Here is a 17,685-nt window from a genome sequence, read left to right on the forward strand (position 1 = left end):
AGCTCCCACATGGAAATTCTGAAAGGTACTCCTTTATTCTGGGAATGCAAGGCTAATCCAATATTTTAAAATTAGTTAATGAAATCCACCATATTAACAAGTCTAAAGAGAAAAACCACATGATCATATCAATAAATGCAGAAAAAGCACTTGACAAAATACAATACCCACTCATGATAAAAATTCTCAGCAAATTAGAATAGATGGAAACTTCCTCCGTCTAATAAAAGGCATCTACAAAAATCCTACAGCTAATATAATACTTAATGGTGAAAGATTGAATGCTTTCCCCCTAAGATCAGGAACAACCCAAGAATGTCTATTCTTACCACTCTTATTCAACATAGTACTGGAAGTCTTAGCCAGTACATAAGCGAGAAAAAGTCATAAAAACCATTCAGATTAGAAAGAAAGAAACACAACTGTCCATATTCACAGATGACATGATTATCAATGTAGTAAATCCCAGGGAATCTACAAAAGATTCTTAGAACTATTAAGTGAGATGCAAGATACAAGGTGAACACACAAAAATCAATTGTATTTCTATACACAAACAATGAACAATTGGAAACTAAAAATGTTTTTAATTACCATATATAATATCTCCTCCAAAATGAAATACTTAGGTATAAATCCAACAAAACATGTACAGAATCTGTATGCTGAAAACTACGAATGCTGATGAAAGAAATCAAAGAAGACCTAAATAAATGGAGAGACATGCTGTAATCATTTATTGGAGATTCGACATAATAAAGTTATCAATTCTCCCCAAAGTGATCTATGGACTTAATGCAAAAGGTATCAAAATGTCAGGAGGATCTTTTGAAGATGTTGACAAGCTGATTCTAAAATTGATATGGAAGAATAGCTAAAACAATTTTGAAAAAGAACGAAGTTGGAGGAGTCACAGTACCCAATTTTGACTCATTATAAAGATACAGTAATTGAGACATGAGATTGGCAAAAGGATAGACACATACATCAATGGAACAGAATAGAGAGAATCCAGAAACAGACCCACAAAAATACGGCTATTTCACTTTTGACAAAAGTGAAAAAACAATTAAATGGAGGGTAGTCTTCTTTAAAAATGATGTTGAAAATGTAACAAAAAATAAATCTTTACCCAAACTTCATATCTTACATAAAGATTAACTCAAAAGGGATCATAGATCTAAATGTGAAACATGTAAGACTTTCAGAAGAAAACATAGGAGAAAATCTTTATGACCTATGGTTAGATGAAGAGTTCTTATATGTGGTAAGGAAAGCACAATCCATAAAAGGAAAAAAACTGATAAATTGGACTTCATCAAAATTAAAACCTCTTGCTCTGTCAAAGACACTGTAAGAGAATGAAAAGATGAGCTACAGACTGAGAGAAAATATTTGCAAATCAGAAGTCTGACAAAGGACTTATATCTAGAATATATAAAGAGTTCTCAAAAATTAACAATAGGAAAAGAAAAATCCCAGTTAAAATATGGGCAAAGGACTTGAACAGGCACTTCACCAAAGAGGATATGAGGATAGCAAAAAAGAACATGAAAATATGTTCAACCTCATTAGTCATTAGGGAAAGGCAAATTAAAACCATGATGAAATACCACTACGTACCTCTCAGAATGGCTAAAATGAAAGATACTAAAAACTAGACCACAAAATTAAAACTTTTGCTCTGTGAATACTCTGTTAAGGGGATGAACGGACAGGATACAGACTGAGGGAAAATATTTGCAAAACATAAAAGACAAAGGTACTAGTACCTAGAATATATAAAGAACTCTCAAAACTCAACAGTAGAAATGCAAACAATTCCATCAGAACATGGGCAAAAGACATGAAGAGCCATTTCATTAAAATATAGAGATAGAAAGTTAGTCTCTGAAATGATGTTAAACATCATTAGCCATCAGGGAAATGCAAACTGAAGCCACAAAGGGATTTCACCACACACCTATCAGAATAACTCAAATAAAAAGCAGTGACAATACCAAATGCTACTGAGGATGCAGAGAAACTGGATCACTCACAGATTGTTGGTGGGAATGTAAAAGGATACAGCCACCCTGGAAAACAGCTGGGCAGTTTCTAAAAAAACTAAACATGCAACTACTATACAATCCAACAATTGCAGTCTTGAACATTTATCCCAGAGAAATGAAGACTTGTGTTCATTAACCTACACACGAATGTCCATAGCAGCTATATTTATAATAGCCCAAAGCTGCAAACAATCCAGATGTCCTTTGTGGGTGAGTGTTTAAACCAACTGTGGTAGAGCCACACCATGGAATACTACTCAGCAATAAAAAGGAATAAACTATTGACACACATAACAACCTAGATGAATATCCAGAGAATTATGATGAGTGAAAAAAGCCAATCCCTGTATGACTCATTTAAATAACTTTCTTGAAAAGACAACGTTATAGAAATGAAGAACAGGTTAATGATTGCCAGGCGTTAAGCAGGGGATGGGGCAGGAGGCAAGCAGGAGTGACTACAAATGGGCAACATGAGGGATCCTTGTGGTGGTGGAAATGTTCTGTATCTTCACTGTATCGATGATAATATCCTGGTTGTGAGATGGAGCTACAGTTTTGCAGGATGTTGCCTCTGGGGAAAGTGGGTAAAGGATACAAAGGATCTCTCTGTAGTTTCTTACAGATGCATGTGAATCTATAATTATCTCAAAATAGAAAGTTTAATTAAAAAATGCTGACAATATCAAGTGCTGACAAGAGTTTGGAGGAACTAGAACCCTCATACATTGCTGGTGGGGCTGTAAAACGGTAGGCACGGCCACTCTGGAAAACAGTTTGGCAATTTCTCATAAAGTTAAACATACACTTACCATATGACCAACAATACCATTCCTGGGGATTTACCTTAAAGAAATGAAAACTGCATTCACACAAAAACCTGTGCATGAATGTTCATAGCAACTTTGTGACAGCCAAAAACTAGAAACAAAATGTCCATGAACAAGTGAGTGGATAAATAAACTGTGATACTGCCATACAGTGGACTATTACTCAGCAATAAAAAGGAATGAATTACTGATGCATGTAACAATTTGCACTCATGTCAAAGAAATAAAGCTGAATTAAAGAAGCCAGCCTTCAAAAGTTGCATGTTGTATAAGTCCATTTATATGATATTCTCAAAAAGACAGAACTATGGTGATGGAGAACAGATCAGTGGTTGCCAGAGGATAAAGATTAGGGAAAAATGTGACTAAAAAGTGGGGATGGTACCAGAGAGTTTTGGGGCTGATGGAACTGTTATGTATCTTGATTGTGGTGTTGGTTACACAAATCTATACATGTGCTTAAATTTATAGAACTGTACACCAAAAGGGAAAAAAATCAATTTTACTGTATGATAAAGAATTAATTTTTTAAAAAGGGATGCTTTTTCTCCAACTAACAGTCGTGTGCCAGGGTTGGACTTGAGCTACCACTTGCCCCTTTGATTGGTGTCTTTCGTTCTTTATACAACCTGTACAATCACAAGTTTCAATCCTGCCTTGTTGGCCCCAGAAGAATAGAGAAATAGCGGTGTCTAAAGACTACGTAGGGAATTGTGAACTACCGTGAGTAAAAGATTAACAAAATCCTTTCTCTTTCTCTGTGGATAAATTTGATCTTGGGTTAACTTTCTAGCTCTGTTTCTCTGGAAACCTGACAATGGTAGAATGTCAGCTGTGTTACCAGCCAACATTGGTTGTGGTAGTAATGAGCCTAAATAGTAAACTCTATCTAGAGCAAGAGGACTGTGAATGAAAGGTAACTATCCAGTGGGAAGCCCTAGCTTTGAGCTTCTCTGAGCACAATGACTCCTGTAACCGGGCGTGTCACTCATGGGACCCTGGAAGCAACAGTTACATGAATTATAAGAGATGTTGGTTCCTATTTGGGAAGCGAGGTTTCTACAGCCTAGACAACTCCTGTGTCTATCTGTGTGACCTTGCTGTCTTATGTCAGAACCGCCACTTGGAAGACCAGAGAGTAGCCCCTGGACTGCTGGGTGTGAGGCTTGTGAAGTGATGTTAGCATGCTGTGTTTTCTATCCTTCACCTTTCTAAGTAAAATCAATGCCAAGTGAGGTCTATTGTAGCCACGTGAGTATGAAATGACTAGTTAAACAAAAAATGACCATGAGTAGGCATTGCAAATACTCTTGAAATTATTCAGGGGTCTAAACTAAACTGAGTCTTTTGGAACCACCCTGGAAGAGTTCAAAATCTGGCAGGTAAGGGAATAAATGGTAATGGAGTGAAAGGAATGCACATGTTCTTCTATTCATCTAACACAAGTAATTGTTTACTCTGGGCAAGTGGAAAAGTCTGATGTATTGTCTGTGTGTGAAAGGCTTCATATCTTCCTTACCTTGGGGAACTTGCACAAGGCCAACACTTATACCGGCCAGTAAGTCTCCAAGAAGCCAATCCTTGAATCGATACAAACACATCCACTCTAGGAAGGGAAAGATTGTAATCATGCATCTTAGGAACTTGTGCCATGAGCAGCTGTGAGAGAGAAGAACAGAGACTTGATTAGGTTCTCCAAAGACAACGGCCACATAGCCAAGAGAAGGCACAGTGCATAATTCTTCCCGTGCAGCAGAGTTTCTTGTCAGCACCATTGACATTTTGACATATTGGACTGGATAATTCTTTGTTGTGGGGCTGTCCTGTGCATTGTAGGATGTTTAGCAGCATTCCTGGTTTCTACCCACTAGATGCCAGTAGCACCCCAGTTGTGACAACCCAAAATGTCTCCAGTCATTGCCACATGGTCCCTAGTGGACAAAATCGCCCCTGTTTGAGAACCAGTGCCATATATATGACAAGAAATAAGTCTTGTAAGTCCAGCGTACCCATCAGGTTTTTGTTTTTACAGAATGTTTGGAAAGAATTAAACCTACCAATTTTCCAGCAGAGAAATGGACTGTTGTTGCCTTCCCTTGATAAGGACAGCTTCTGAGATGTGACATTGGTGGCTGGCAGGAGCAATGAACACATACACATCATTCCCATATACTAAAATTTTTTACCAAATATTAACTCTTTATGGCTTTGACCTGTAATGTGTAGAAATTTATAAAAAGTATAGAATATGGAGCCCCGTGCTTAAGGAGTTAGCCACATAAAGAAAAGGCAATAAAATAAGGCTTTATTATTCTTTACCCCAGTGGATGTCAACCAGAAGCAATTTTGTTCCCGAGGTAACATTTAGCAAAGTCTGGAGACATTTTTGATTATCATGACTGGCTTCTAGTGGGCAGAAGCCAGGGATGCTACTAAGCATCCTACAATGTATAGGACAGCCCAATTTTATGGTCCAAAATGTCAAAGATGCTGAGACTGAGAAAACCTACTTTAACCTTTAGATCATCTAAAACAGCAGAATCAACATCAATCAATCAATCAATCAGTAAAACGAATTTGGTTTTAAAACGCTTTTTGCTATGGACATTTTAGTATGGGCCGAAAGCAAAGAGTATAAAGATTTTTCATGTAGGAGCGGTCGTTGGATAATTGGGCTTTGACTCTAGCAACAAATATAATTTCAGCGTATGCACGCCTGAAATGCATGCTCAGAAAAGAAGTAATTGCACACACGTTTGACTCTCACAACTATAAGCATTACTATCCCTAAGGTAGTTAAGGCCAAATAAGTGTAAGTGACTTCGCCAAGGTCACAGTAGTAAGTGTGGGCAGAGAGGGGCCTAGAAACCAGCTCGTCAGTGTTCTGTCCACTCTATTACTGCCATGGTTCCTATTGACAGCTGTTAAATTCTGCTCAGGAGCCAGAAGCAAAACCATTGGTTTGGAAGGAACATCACATTGCTATTTATATGAGAGTCCCTGGGTGTTAGGCAGGTGCACAGAGCGCGCTCTCTCCAACTCTGCCCTCTGTGAGGGAGAGCAGAGCATGGCACTGGGACAATGCCATCCTGCACCTGTTCCAGTCTCCCCTCCTCTCCACGTGCCACTTGGCAGAAGACTAGCCACCCTAGGCAGAGTCCTCAAAGCTCTTCAGCATGGCAAAAAATAAAATAGACACGGAATGATGAGAATCTAACACTTAAAGGAATCAAGGAAGGAGTTAGAGGAATATAGAGGAATAGAAATTGAAGCTGGTGGGGAAATAGGATAAGCATTTCAACATGAATCTGGATTTTAGTTAAGGCATCCTAAAAGCGAGGAATGTCAGAGGCCATGTGAAAGCACAGGGGAGATTTGACAAGAAAGGGAGCATTTGCACTTGCTAACTAAAAGGGAGAAAATGAGGAAAGAGATGAGGTTTTCTACAGAGAGGAAGAGATGGACTTACAAGACTACTTTTTTTACTAAAAAAAGTCCCATTTATATAGTGCTTTCTATTTGCAAGGTGTTTTATAAGTACTCTTTAAATCCTCATAATCGCCTTACAAGGTAGGTGCTATTATCACCCCCATTTTACAGATGAGGAAACCGAGGCACAGTAGGGCTGGATAGCTTACCTAAGGTCACACAGTTGGGAAGCAGCAGAACTGGGACTCACAAGCAGGCACTCTGGCTCCTGAGTCTTGCTCTTAACCACAGTGCTGTGCTCCCTTTCAGGTTAAAGTTCAGAAGTGGATGTAACTGTCTGTTGTAGAAACAGGGAAGGAGAGCGGCTACAAAAGCCCAGGGGAGGCAGGACGGGTCAGACATAAGTGTCTAAGGACGGGTCAGGCGGACGGGAGTCAGCTTGAACTTCTTTGGTAGTACTTGTTTATGATGAGGTATAAGTCAGGCAAAGACTATCCTTTTGTCAGAAACAAAGCCAATGTGGCCCCCAGATGGCGTCTTTGACATTGACCTCTGACCCATCCTGGAGCAGAGAAAATGTAAGTAGTGATGGAAGTCTGGGGAGGGACATACGAGACCACAACTTGCAAGAGACAGGACATGGACAAAGGAGAAGAGAGAGCCCCAGACAGAGGAAGGTTTGCAATAGAGCTGTGTGCAGGCCTTCCTCACTCGTCACCAGAAACATGCCAATTGTGGGTGATAAATCAAGAGACGAGAGAGACTAATAAAGCCAGTGTGTGAGTGAGGACAACTTGAGTGATTAGGGTTCATAGTGTGCTGTAGGTCACAAAGGGTTCTTATTCTCAGGTCAGTGGATCTCCAAGGGGTCTGTAGATAGAATTCATGGGGGTATGTGAACTTAGGAAAAATCATATCTTTATTTTCACTAACCTCCTAACTGAAACTTAGTATTTCTCTCAATAATGAACATTGACAACAAACCAGAGCAGTACCAGCAGAACTTGACCGTCACCACTAGAAATCACAAACATTTTCATATTACATTAAAATTGCTACAGATATCTTAAAATATCATTTATATTCATCACTACTTTGAAATAACGGTAGTTATTAGACCCACTGTGTGAAATGACATAATTTTGGAATTTTTCATATTTTGACAATTATATTTCAGTATAACTGGTTTCTTTTATAATCCTATATATTTTATGCATTAAAAAATATTCTGGCCAAGACCATTTAATGAGGGAAGAATAGCCTCTTCAACAAATGGTGCTGGGAAAATGGGATATCCACATGCACAAGAATGAATTTGGACCCTTACTTTATACCATATACAAAAATTAAATCAAAATGGATCAAGGATCTAAATTTAAGAGTTAAAGAAGAAAACATAAGGGAAAGTCCTCATGATCTTGGATTTCACAATAGTATCTTAAAGAAGACATCAAAATCACAGGCAAAAAAAAAAAAGAAAAGAAAATAGATGTTAGAATTCATTGAAATTAAAAACAGTAGGGAGCCAGCCCAGTGGCACAGCTAAGTTCATGCACTCCACTTCAGTGGGTGGGATTTCCTGGTTTGGATCCTGGGTGCAGACCTATGTACTGCTTATCAAGCCATGCTGTGGCAGGTGTCCCACATATAAAATAGAGGAAGATGGGCACGGATGGTAGCTCAGGGCCAATCTTCCTCAGCAAAAAAAAAAAAAAAAAAAAAAGAGGCGGATTGGCAGCAGATGTTAGCTCTGAGCTAATCTTCCTTGGGGAAAAAAAAAACTGTTGTTCACCAAAGGACACTATCAACAGAGTGAAAAGAGTGAAAAGACAACCTAAAGATTGGAAGAAAATATTTGCCAATCATGCATCTGATAAGGGTTTAATATCTAGAATATATAAAGAACTCCTACAACTCAACAACAAAAAGACAACCTAATTTTAAAAAGGGCAAAGGAAATAAATAGACATATCTCCAAAGAAGATATACAAATGACCAATAAGCACATGAAAAGATGCTCATCATATTTAGTTATTAGAGAAATGCAAAAAAAAAAAAAAACCCACAATGAGATACCACTTCACACCTCCTTGGATGGCTATAACAAAAAAAAAGGAAACTAACAAATGTTGGAGAGGCTATGGAAAAAATGGAACACCTGTCCATTGCTAATGTGAATGTACAATGGTGCAGCTGCTGTGAAAAAGTTTGTCAGTTCCTCAAAAAGTTAAACATAAAATTACCATATGATCCAACAATTCCACTCCTAGGTATATACGTAAAAGAATTGAAAACAGGGACTCAAACAGTTACTCCTATGCCAATATACATGGCAGCATTATTCACAATAGCCAAAAAGTGAAAACAACTCAAATGTCCATCAACAGATGAATGGATAAACAAAATATGATATATACATACAATGAAATGTCATTCATCAGCCCTAAAATGAAATGAAGTACTGATCCATGCTACAACATGGATGAACCCTGAAAACATTATTCTAAGTGAAATAAGCCAGACATGAAAGGCAAATATTGTGTGATTCCACTTACATGAAATATCTAGAATAGACAATTCGTAGAGACAGAAAGTAGAAGAGAGGTTACCAGGGGCTGGGGGAGGGGAAAACGGGAAGTTATTGCTTAATGGGTACAGAGTGTCTGCCTGGGGTGATGAAAAAGTTTTGAAAACAGATGGTGGTGGGGGTTGCACAACATTGTGAATGTCGTTAATGCTGCTGATCTGTACACTTAAAAGTAGTTAAGATGGCCAATTTTATGTTATATATATATTTACCACAATAAAAACAGGCAAAAGAAATTCTGAAAAGAGGTTCATAAGCTTTGCTGGATTGCTAGAAGGTTCATAGCACAAAAACAGGTTAAGAGCCCCTGAACTGAAGGACCTATGTCGTCACAGTGACTTTCAGAGGTGGTGCTTCTCTGTTGACGACTATGAGTACTATGTGGGCACCGCTGGATAAGAGATGAGAAGGATCTCATTTTGCTATCATTAATTTGTCCACCCTGATTGCTTGTTTTGTTGTCTCCTAAACTGATAATGGTGGTTAATCAAACTATGTATTTATTAAATATCCCCAGATGCTGTGAGGGACAGCCAAGGTCTTAATGCCCAAGAAGTTTACAATCAAGAAGGTGTTACAAAACAAACCACACACACACACACACAAGCTGAAGAGAAATTACTCAGGAAGCTAAGGGTTCTGGTGAGAAGAATTCAGAAGAGGAAGACAGAAGTAGTCACCAAAGGAATCAAGTAGGGTTTTGAACGTGCTGCCGGTGTGGCGGCAGCTGAATGAGCGCACAAACGCACCGGCACTGGACGTTGTGTCTGAAGGTGGTGATGTTGATGTCCATGTTCCCAGAGGAAGCGGTCTTCCTTCTGTGCTCCTGATGAAAGGTCTCCTCATTGTACACGTCGCGCTTAACATCATACGAGAAAGAATTTTGCCTATATCTAGAGCCAAAACCCTGGAGGCTCCTTTCTGATTGCATCATTCCTGGATGAGTGGAAAGAAACCAGACAAAAAACAATTAAAAAAATATCTAGACCCTTGGCACATTTTTATGGAAATACCTATAATGATATCATAAGATACCTATAATGGTATCTTATGTTTGCATAATACATTGTAGTTTTCTAAAACTTTCTCGTGTCTTGTACAATTTTATGCTCAAAACCGCCCTATGGAGAATGCAAGGTATGTATTATTCTCACTTTCTAAATGGAGAAACCAAAGCCCAGAAGTTTAAACAGTCTTGGCTATTTAGTAGAGTCAGGACTAGAACCCAGGTGTCCTGCTAGGAAGCCTAGTTTTCTTTATATTCAATTATGTTGCTATGTTGCAGGGAAATGATCAAGAGGTAAAGATCAGTATTAACCACCAATTTTCACTGAAAACGCTAAGGGTTAAGTGGTCAATACAGTGCCTTCTAACTCCTTCTCTACGTAAAATAGCATCCATCATATCTTTACCTTTCCCTTTTCTTCATAACACTCGCCAGCACCTGATTCAATATTTTCCTATTTGTCCATTGTCTATTTTCCACACTAACACATAAGTCCAAGAGGCAGGAATTTGACTCATTCATGTCTGTATCCCCGGGCCCAGAATAGTGCCTGACACTTAGCAGGGCCTCAAGAAACATTTCCTGAATGACTGTCAAGTATCCAGTTTGTGGCATCACGGCGGGGCCGCACAGGGTATCGGGAGACTGGGGTTCTAGCCCTGGCTGTTTTTCTAAATACCTGTATGAGTGGGGGCAAGTTTCTTAGAAACTGAATTTTAGTTTCCTTGTCCATAAAATGACATGGTTGGACCACATGATCTCTAAGGGTCACATTAAGCTTTAAAAATCTGTATCGTCTTGCTCTTCTAAGAGAATGAGGAGGAGAAGTTAATGGGGATGGATATAGATCCATCTCTGGGAGAAAGTGTAACCATTCTTGATCATCTGTGTTTTTGAATAATAAGAAAGGCATAAACTCTGAAAATCTTCCTCATAAATATGAAAAAGTATATATATATATATCACTCCGTTATAAAATATATAGGTGAACACTCATTATGTATATTATACAAATAGTTCTTTGGTAGGTAAGGCTGCAAACAAGTTTAATGTATCGGCAACTTTGTTTTCCTTCAGAATGATCATGTATCATTGTCACCAACATTTATGGGACACTTACTATACACTAAGCATTGCACTAGATTTTTTCATGAGTTATTTAATTCCCACAACAATCCCGGTGTTACTATTATCCCCGCTTTATAGGTGGTAAAACTGAGGTTTTAGAAAAGTTAAGTAACCGGGCCACAGTTATATATTGTATTTTTACCCTCGAAGCTTTGGGTAGCAGGAGTGTGCTGTATAACACCTATGAACTAAAGACCTCAAATTCAATAAAGAAGGGAGAATGTGGTTAGGGAATATAGAAGAGAAGGGAAGGGGTATTTTGCAATGTATCACAAGAGAATTAGTACTTCGTGTCTTTTACATTAAAAAAAGGTAGAACTGTACATTAAAACATAAGTAATATTTTCCCTTTTCCTTCCCTCACCCGTAGGAATATTGATGCAGTCTCCCCCACTTTTCCCATGTAATCGTTTAATAACCTTCCATTACTAGAATATATCTGTTCCTGGCAACTAAAAGAGCCTAATTAACCTGCTAATTATAAATTATATTGAGATTATAAAAATTGCCATCCTGAGTTGATCCGGGGTCTAGAATCCAGCACTTTGTTTCTGAAAGTGGCACTAAGACGGGCTGAGTGTGAAGCAGGCAACATGTGAGCATCAAAGCAGGGTGGGAACAGTGGGACCGGTGAACGCAGCAGCAGCTACTTGGCACCAGCAATGTTGCCATGGGTCCTGTGGGGCCCAGCATGGCCAGATCTGATCTTTTCTAAGAGAAGCCATAATTCCAGATGTTTATGTGAAATCTCTTGATTTTTAAATGTTGTCAATTACTTTACATATTTTTTAAAACACAGTATATATCTAACAAAACACCTCTGCAGGCCAGATCCAGGCTGTGGCCCACCAGTGTGTGCCCTCTGCACCAAGAGCCTTGTTGTGGAAGACACAAAGTATCCTCATCTCCTCCCATCACGAATTATAGTTTATCCCCCAAGAATTTCTCTAACTTTCTTTCAAAGCTAACTTTTCTGTTGTCATCCCCTTTGGAGGTATTATATCCCACTAGTTCAGTTACAGAAAGTAGTGTTCCATTTTACTGTCTTCATTCCACATCATTTATATTCCAAGAGGTGGCCCCCATCTACTAGACTAGGCTTTGGTAAGTTTGTCTGCTTTTATTTTCACAGTTTTATACATTTCTACCACATGCACGCTTGGCCTTCATTTATTTCACCTGTGTGAAGAACGCTATTTCACCTGTGGTCAGTTAATTTCGTGTCCCACAAACATTTGCTGAATGCTAGGTGCTCTGGGGGTACAAAAGAACAAAGTCTCCAAAATGTAGTAGAACAAAAATACCGAAATATACTGCTCTAAGAGTTTAGAGGTGGGAAAGACAGGAATTCACATTTATTGCTGCCCAGCCATATGCCAGGTTCTTCACACACATCCTTTCAAGAGATAGGCGCTATTTTCCTGGTAATGATTATCCTCATTTTACTGATGTATTTAGTGAGTTCCCCAGAGTCATCCAACAATTAAATAGCAGAGCCAGAATTGAACCCATTCTTTCTGAGTCCAAAATAGATGCCACATCCAAATACCATGTGATCTCCTACAGAGTGGGATTAATAATCCCAACCTAGAGGGATGAGGGGCCTCCTGGGGGAGATAGAATTTGAGCTCCACTCTGTCTCCACTGGGAGCAGGGAGGCAAACAAAGTATTTCAGGAAGAGAACAGGATAAAATGACAGAGATAAGGCAACTAATTCAATAGATCTGAGTAAAGTCAGTGCTAAACCCAAAAAATTAGGTTGAGGACTATTCTTGCAGAGTCTTGAATGCTGGGTTGAAGCTAGACATTTTAGCTATTTAGAATGTTTGAGGAGGAGTAGTAACACGCACAGAGACATGCTTTGGGAAGACGAATTGTGTCAGTGGTATGGTCTAGAGCTGTGCTGTCCAGTTGCCAGTGGCTATTTAAATTTAACTTAATTAAAATAAAAAATTCAGTTCTTCAGTCGCACTAGCTACATTTCAAGCGCTCAACAGCCAGGGGCTACCATACTGGACAGTGCAGGTATAAAGCATTTCCATTCTCACAGAACATTCTAGTGGACAGTGGAAGATAGGAGAGACGGAGGCAAAAAGACCAGTTGGAGACCATTACTATTATGGTCATCTTTCATATGTTCTCTATAATCATGGCAAGGTAAAATTCACTTGCAAAATTTCAAAACAAGCATTTGTAATTCCCTCAGAAACAACAGCTCTTGGCCCTTTACTACCTACATTTTAATGGGGAGTGTATGTGGCATACAGAAGAGACACAAGCAGAGAGCCCTGCTTTCAGTACCCTTCAGTCACTCTGTCTAGTGGCTGCGGATGGCTAATAAGACGACAGCCCTCACGGAGCTGACCATCAGACAGATAAACAAGCTACTTTGAGGCGACCTGGTGAGAGTGTTAACAGTGGGGGGTCAGAGAGAAGCTCATTTTGGGGGTGGGGATGTTGGAGGCTTCACGGCCGGGTCACTGACGGATAAATAGGACTTGATAGGAAGAGAAAGGGGCCAAGTGGGGTGGGAGCGGGGGCTCAGTCAGAAGAACAAAATGAACCAAAGCGGTAAGTCTGCAAGAACGAGGAGGGTGTGGGCGGTCAGGCCTCAGGAGGAGGTGGATGGGCGGTCGGGAGAGGCTCGCGCAGCAGACCACTTCTGCGCCTCCTGACAACGCAGACGACCAAGCTGGAAAGGATTCAGCTTGCAAAACGCACGCATTGTCCCTTGTCATTGCCGTTCCACGCGGCTTTTCAAATGTAGAGACAGTAGCTCTGAGAGAGAAGCTCCCAGGGACGACTGTCATTCATTCATTCCACAAACATTCACCGAGCGCCCGCGGCGCGCCTGGCGCTGCCGGTGACGGACGCAGCCCCTCCCGGTGTGACGGGCGGCTGGCCCCTCGCACCCGGCCGCCCGCAGCCCACAGCCCCGGGTCCCCGGGCGTCCCCGGCGGCGGCTCACCTGCTTCCCCGGCTGCGGCGGGAGTGCGGGCGCTGCAGTCGGACGCGGCCCCAGCCGGGCTGGTGGCGCCGTCCACGCGGACGCTGGCGGTTCCCGAGCCGTTGCGGCCGAACCCGCGGGCGTTGGGGCGGGCGGGCGGGGGACAAGAGCAAGGGGCGAGGAAGGGGAGCAGGGGCGGCGGGGGCGGGGAGCAGGGTACCGCCCTCCAGTACCTGTGCCGTGCGGGCCCCCTCCCTGGGCCACCCGGGCCTCCACTCGCCTCGAGGTTTGACCACTCTTGCTTGAGGGCCTACTGGGTGCCGGCCTCGCGCCCGCGCTTCATGCAGTAATTCACTTGAGTCTCCCGCCCACCGAGTCAGGCTGGAAGACGCAGGAGGACCCTGGAGGTTAGAGGGTCCCCAGGTCCCCAGGCCCAGCACTCTGCCCCGCAAGCCTGGCCCCTCCCACTGAGGGACACTCTCCCGCCCGGGTCTCCCGCTCTCCCCGGCCCGGCTCCCTTCCCTCCGAAGCTCAGTCCTTATCACTGTCTCTCCCTAAGCCTTGTATTCCTGCTCGGCCCAGTTACCTTTGCTTGATTACTGCATTAATGTTAACATATTATTCACTTCTCCGATTCCTTTTTGTAAAGTGTCTCACCCCCCATAAGGGCAGGTATTTTTATCTCTTTCATTAACTGTGGTATCATCAGTATCCAAAACAAGGTGGTAGATATAGTGAGTACTCAATAAATTTGTGTAGCCCGACAGAAGGATTGTTAACTGGAAGCTCCATGCAGGCAGCTACTCTGTCTTTCAATCACCTTTCCATCAGGAGCATCTGCACCAAAGCAGGCATGCAATACGCATTTGTTTAACGAGCGAGTAAATGTACTGCTCTCTTCATCTTTATGCTTTCTGTCACTCTCACCTCATCATCCCAATTTGTTGGATAAATATATGAATTTCTCAGGATTCCCGCTTCCAAGTTTCCCCTCTTGCATCCATCCACTCATCACCTTGATTCCCACTCCCACCCCTCTTTTTTTTTTGGTGAGGAAGATTGGCTCCGAGCTAACATCTACACCAATCTTCCTCCATCTTGTATATGGGACTCCCCTACAGCATGGCTTCCTGAGGGGTGTGAATGTATGTGCCTGGGATACCCTTGAACCCTTGCAAAGTGGAGCACGCAAACTTAACTGCTACTCCAGGGGCTGGCCCCACACCTCTCATGTCTTTACAGGCACAGTTTTGCTCTCACTTCCTCCTCCAAGTTCCATTACTTCTTAGAAAGTTCCCTAACGTTGCAGGTTGGCTTGGAACATTTTCAAGCAGCATGTCTTCATAGGCAAGAGAATGTGGCTAAGCCACATTGAATCCAAAAAAAGCTTTCCATGAATCACCCATGACCTTGGTTTTGAGTTTTATTTATTTTTCCCTTGAGGAGAACTGAGGATCCTGCACCACCTTCTAATTTGAGATCATGGTCATTGTTCATAATTTGTTCAACAAATATTTATGTACCTTTTATGTTCTAGGCACTGTGCTAGATGCTGGGACAAGACAGGCACAGTCTGAGCATTCCAAGGGACACATAATACGAAAGAGAATAATCGTGGGAAGTGACGAGAAGTGTCCTGGCTTGAATTTAGTTATTTCTAAGAGACATAACTAACAGAACAAGATAGGGTCCAATTCTTCTGCTTTTTTGTAACAAGCGTTAGCATAAGAATAGATTGGTAGCCGTGGGGGTCGGTATGGGGTTATAATACCTTGTCCATTCACATTTATTATTTTGTTGAGCTTTACAAATGACCCCATTAGGTGGGAATGTAAGGCAGGAATTCTCTTTTGCACGAACTGGAACTAAGGACTAAGAAAAGTCTATTGACTTGCCTAATGCGACATGGCCAGAAGATCACTCTCTGCTCTGTTCTCCTTCCTCTGAGAGGCATGAATTAAATGCTCAAATTCCTCTTGACTGGAAACTCTTCAGGGCGGGAGTCAGTTTGAAACCCTCAGGGTAATGGTTTTAAAAATGCTTCTCAAAGGGAGATACCAGAAACTTTCCTGAATCAGAACTCCCTGCGGCCTACTGCACAAATGCACATTCTTCATGCCCATCACGACCTGTCCAGTTAGACTCCCTGTGAGTCCTGGCAATCTGCATTTCTTTTGGGAGGGTGTGTGAGGAAGATTGGCCCTGAGCTAACCTCCGTGCCAATCCTCCTCTATTTTGTATGTGGGTCACACCACAGCATGGCTTTGATGAGTGGTGTAGGTCCAGCCCGGGTCTCCGAACCGGGAACCCCGTCCCCGAAGCAGAGTGCTCCAAACTCAACTACTAGAACACAGACCTGGCCTCGGAATATGCATTTTTTTAAAAAGATTTCACTTTTTTCCTTTTCTTTTTTTCTCCCCAAAGCCCCCAGGTACATAGTTGTATATTCTTAGCTGTGGGTCTTTCCAGTTGTGGTATGTGGGATGCCACCTCAGGGTGGTTCGATGAGCGGTGCCATGTCTGCGCCCAGGATCCGAACCGATGAAACCCTGGGCCGTCTGCAGCTGAGCGCGCGAACTTAACCACTCAGCCACGAGGCCGGCACCCCGAATATGCGTTTTTAAACTCCCAAGGTGATTCTTCTGCACATAAAAGTTTGAGAACTTACTAGGAGAATTTGGGTGGAAAACCTCAGCCTTAAGGCAGAGCTAATATTTGCTTTGGGGACAGATTTCGTCAGAATTCCTGAGTTAGCCATATGTCCTTGAGCAGATGGAATGCAATGGCTTTCGGGCCTGAACCTGTCTCTTTTTGATGCAAGTACTTCTTGGAAATTGAGGGTTCCGTTGAGCAGGTGCTCGGCTGCTGGTGACTACCCGAAGTTCAAAGATCGTTTGGCTCTTTTCCCGACGCCCTATTTGTCACTGTCGCTTTCCCCCTTGGAACCAGACATTTGCCCCGCCGACCACGGTGGGGCGCACGCGGCACGTGTCGCCCGCTTATCTCTTCTTTCCCGGGTCCGCCTTCGCGCTTTTAAGAACAGTCCCCGGGAGTTCCTGCCTCAGGTCGCCAGCTGTTGCTCTCTTCTCGCGAGAACTGCTCCTCCCGTCCTCTCCCCTCCTCAACCCCCTCCCGGGGGTAGGTTCCATATTGGGTAAAATCTCGGCTCGCGGAGAGTCCCGGGAGCTGTTCTCGCGAGAGTACGGCGGGAGGCTCCTGTTCGCTGGCTCTGGAACGGCGACCACTGGCAACTCAGCGGGCGCTGCAGCTGGAGCGGTGGTCCGGCGGCGCTGCCCGGAGTCGGCCTGGTCGGGGAGAGGGTGCAGCGAGAGCGCGGCGGGCGCAGCCTCGAGCCCCGGAGCGCGCCCCTGCCCTTAGCAGGGCTCGCTCCAGCCGCCGGGGCGCGTCCAGGCGCTGCGCTGACAGCGGCCGCGCGCGCGGGAGTCGGCGGGTCGCGGCAGCCGCACCTGCGCGGGCGGCCAGCGCGGGGTCCCCGGCCGGCCGGGCGGGCGACGAGGGCCGGGGAGCGGGTGCGGGCGCAGGCGGGGCCCCGCAGGGCCGCCTCCTCGCCCCGCGGCCGCCGCTGGAAGATGTCTCAGGAGAGGCCCACGTTCTACCGGCAGGAGCTGAACAAGACCATTTGGGAGGTGCCCGAGCGGTACCAGAACCTGTCCCCGGTGGGCTCCGGCGCCTATGGCTCCGTGTG

The 17,685-nt window shown here is 43.0% G+C and overlaps 2 protein-coding genes and 1 long non-coding RNA gene across 8 annotated transcripts in view; 2 read left to right on the top strand and 1 right to left on the bottom strand.

Moving 5' to 3' along the window:
- Positions 1–9,975, top strand: part of LOC138919644 (uncharacterized) — an 82,995-nt gene extending 73,020 nt beyond the window's left edge. The window contains exon 3 of one of the 2 annotated variants that reach the window (XR_011430029.1): positions 9,415–9,975. This is a non-coding gene — a long non-coding RNA (uncharacterized lncRNA). The remainder of the gene's footprint in view (positions 1–9,414) is intronic. The other variant, XR_011430027.1, reaches the window with a different exon arrangement.
- Positions 1–14,839, bottom strand: part of SLC26A8 (solute carrier family 26 member 8) — a 67,904-nt gene extending 53,065 nt beyond the window's left edge. For all 4 annotated transcript variants that reach the window (XM_023624820.2, XM_023624821.2, XM_001494701.6 and 1 more), the window contains exons 1-3: positions 14,001–14,839; positions 9,647–9,833; positions 4,401–4,540 (exon numbers count right to left, since the gene is read on the bottom strand). In XM_023624820.2, coding sequence (XP_023480588.2) covers positions 4,401–4,540; positions 9,647–9,831 — 325 coding nt within the window. In that variant the 5' untranslated portion in view covers positions 9,832–9,833; positions 14,001–14,839. The remainder of the gene's footprint in view (positions 1–4,400; positions 4,541–9,646; positions 9,834–14,000) is intronic.
- Positions 14,840–17,185: 2,346 nt separating this feature from the next.
- Positions 17,186–17,685, top strand: part of MAPK14 (mitogen-activated protein kinase 14) — a 68,033-nt gene continuing 67,533 nt past the window's right edge. Inside the window, exon 1 of one of the 2 annotated variants that reach the window (XM_023624825.2) lies at positions 17,186–17,685. In XM_023624825.2, coding sequence (XP_023480593.1) covers positions 17,570–17,685 — 116 coding nt within the window. In that variant the 5' untranslated portion in view covers positions 17,186–17,569. The other variant, XM_023624824.2, reaches the window with a different exon arrangement.

This window comes from Equus caballus, chromosome 20 (genome assembly GCF_041296265.1).
Source record: "Equus caballus isolate H_3958 breed thoroughbred chromosome 20, TB-T2T, whole genome shotgun sequence".
Lineage (NCBI taxonomy): Eukaryota > Metazoa > Chordata > Mammalia > Perissodactyla > Equidae > Equus > Equus caballus.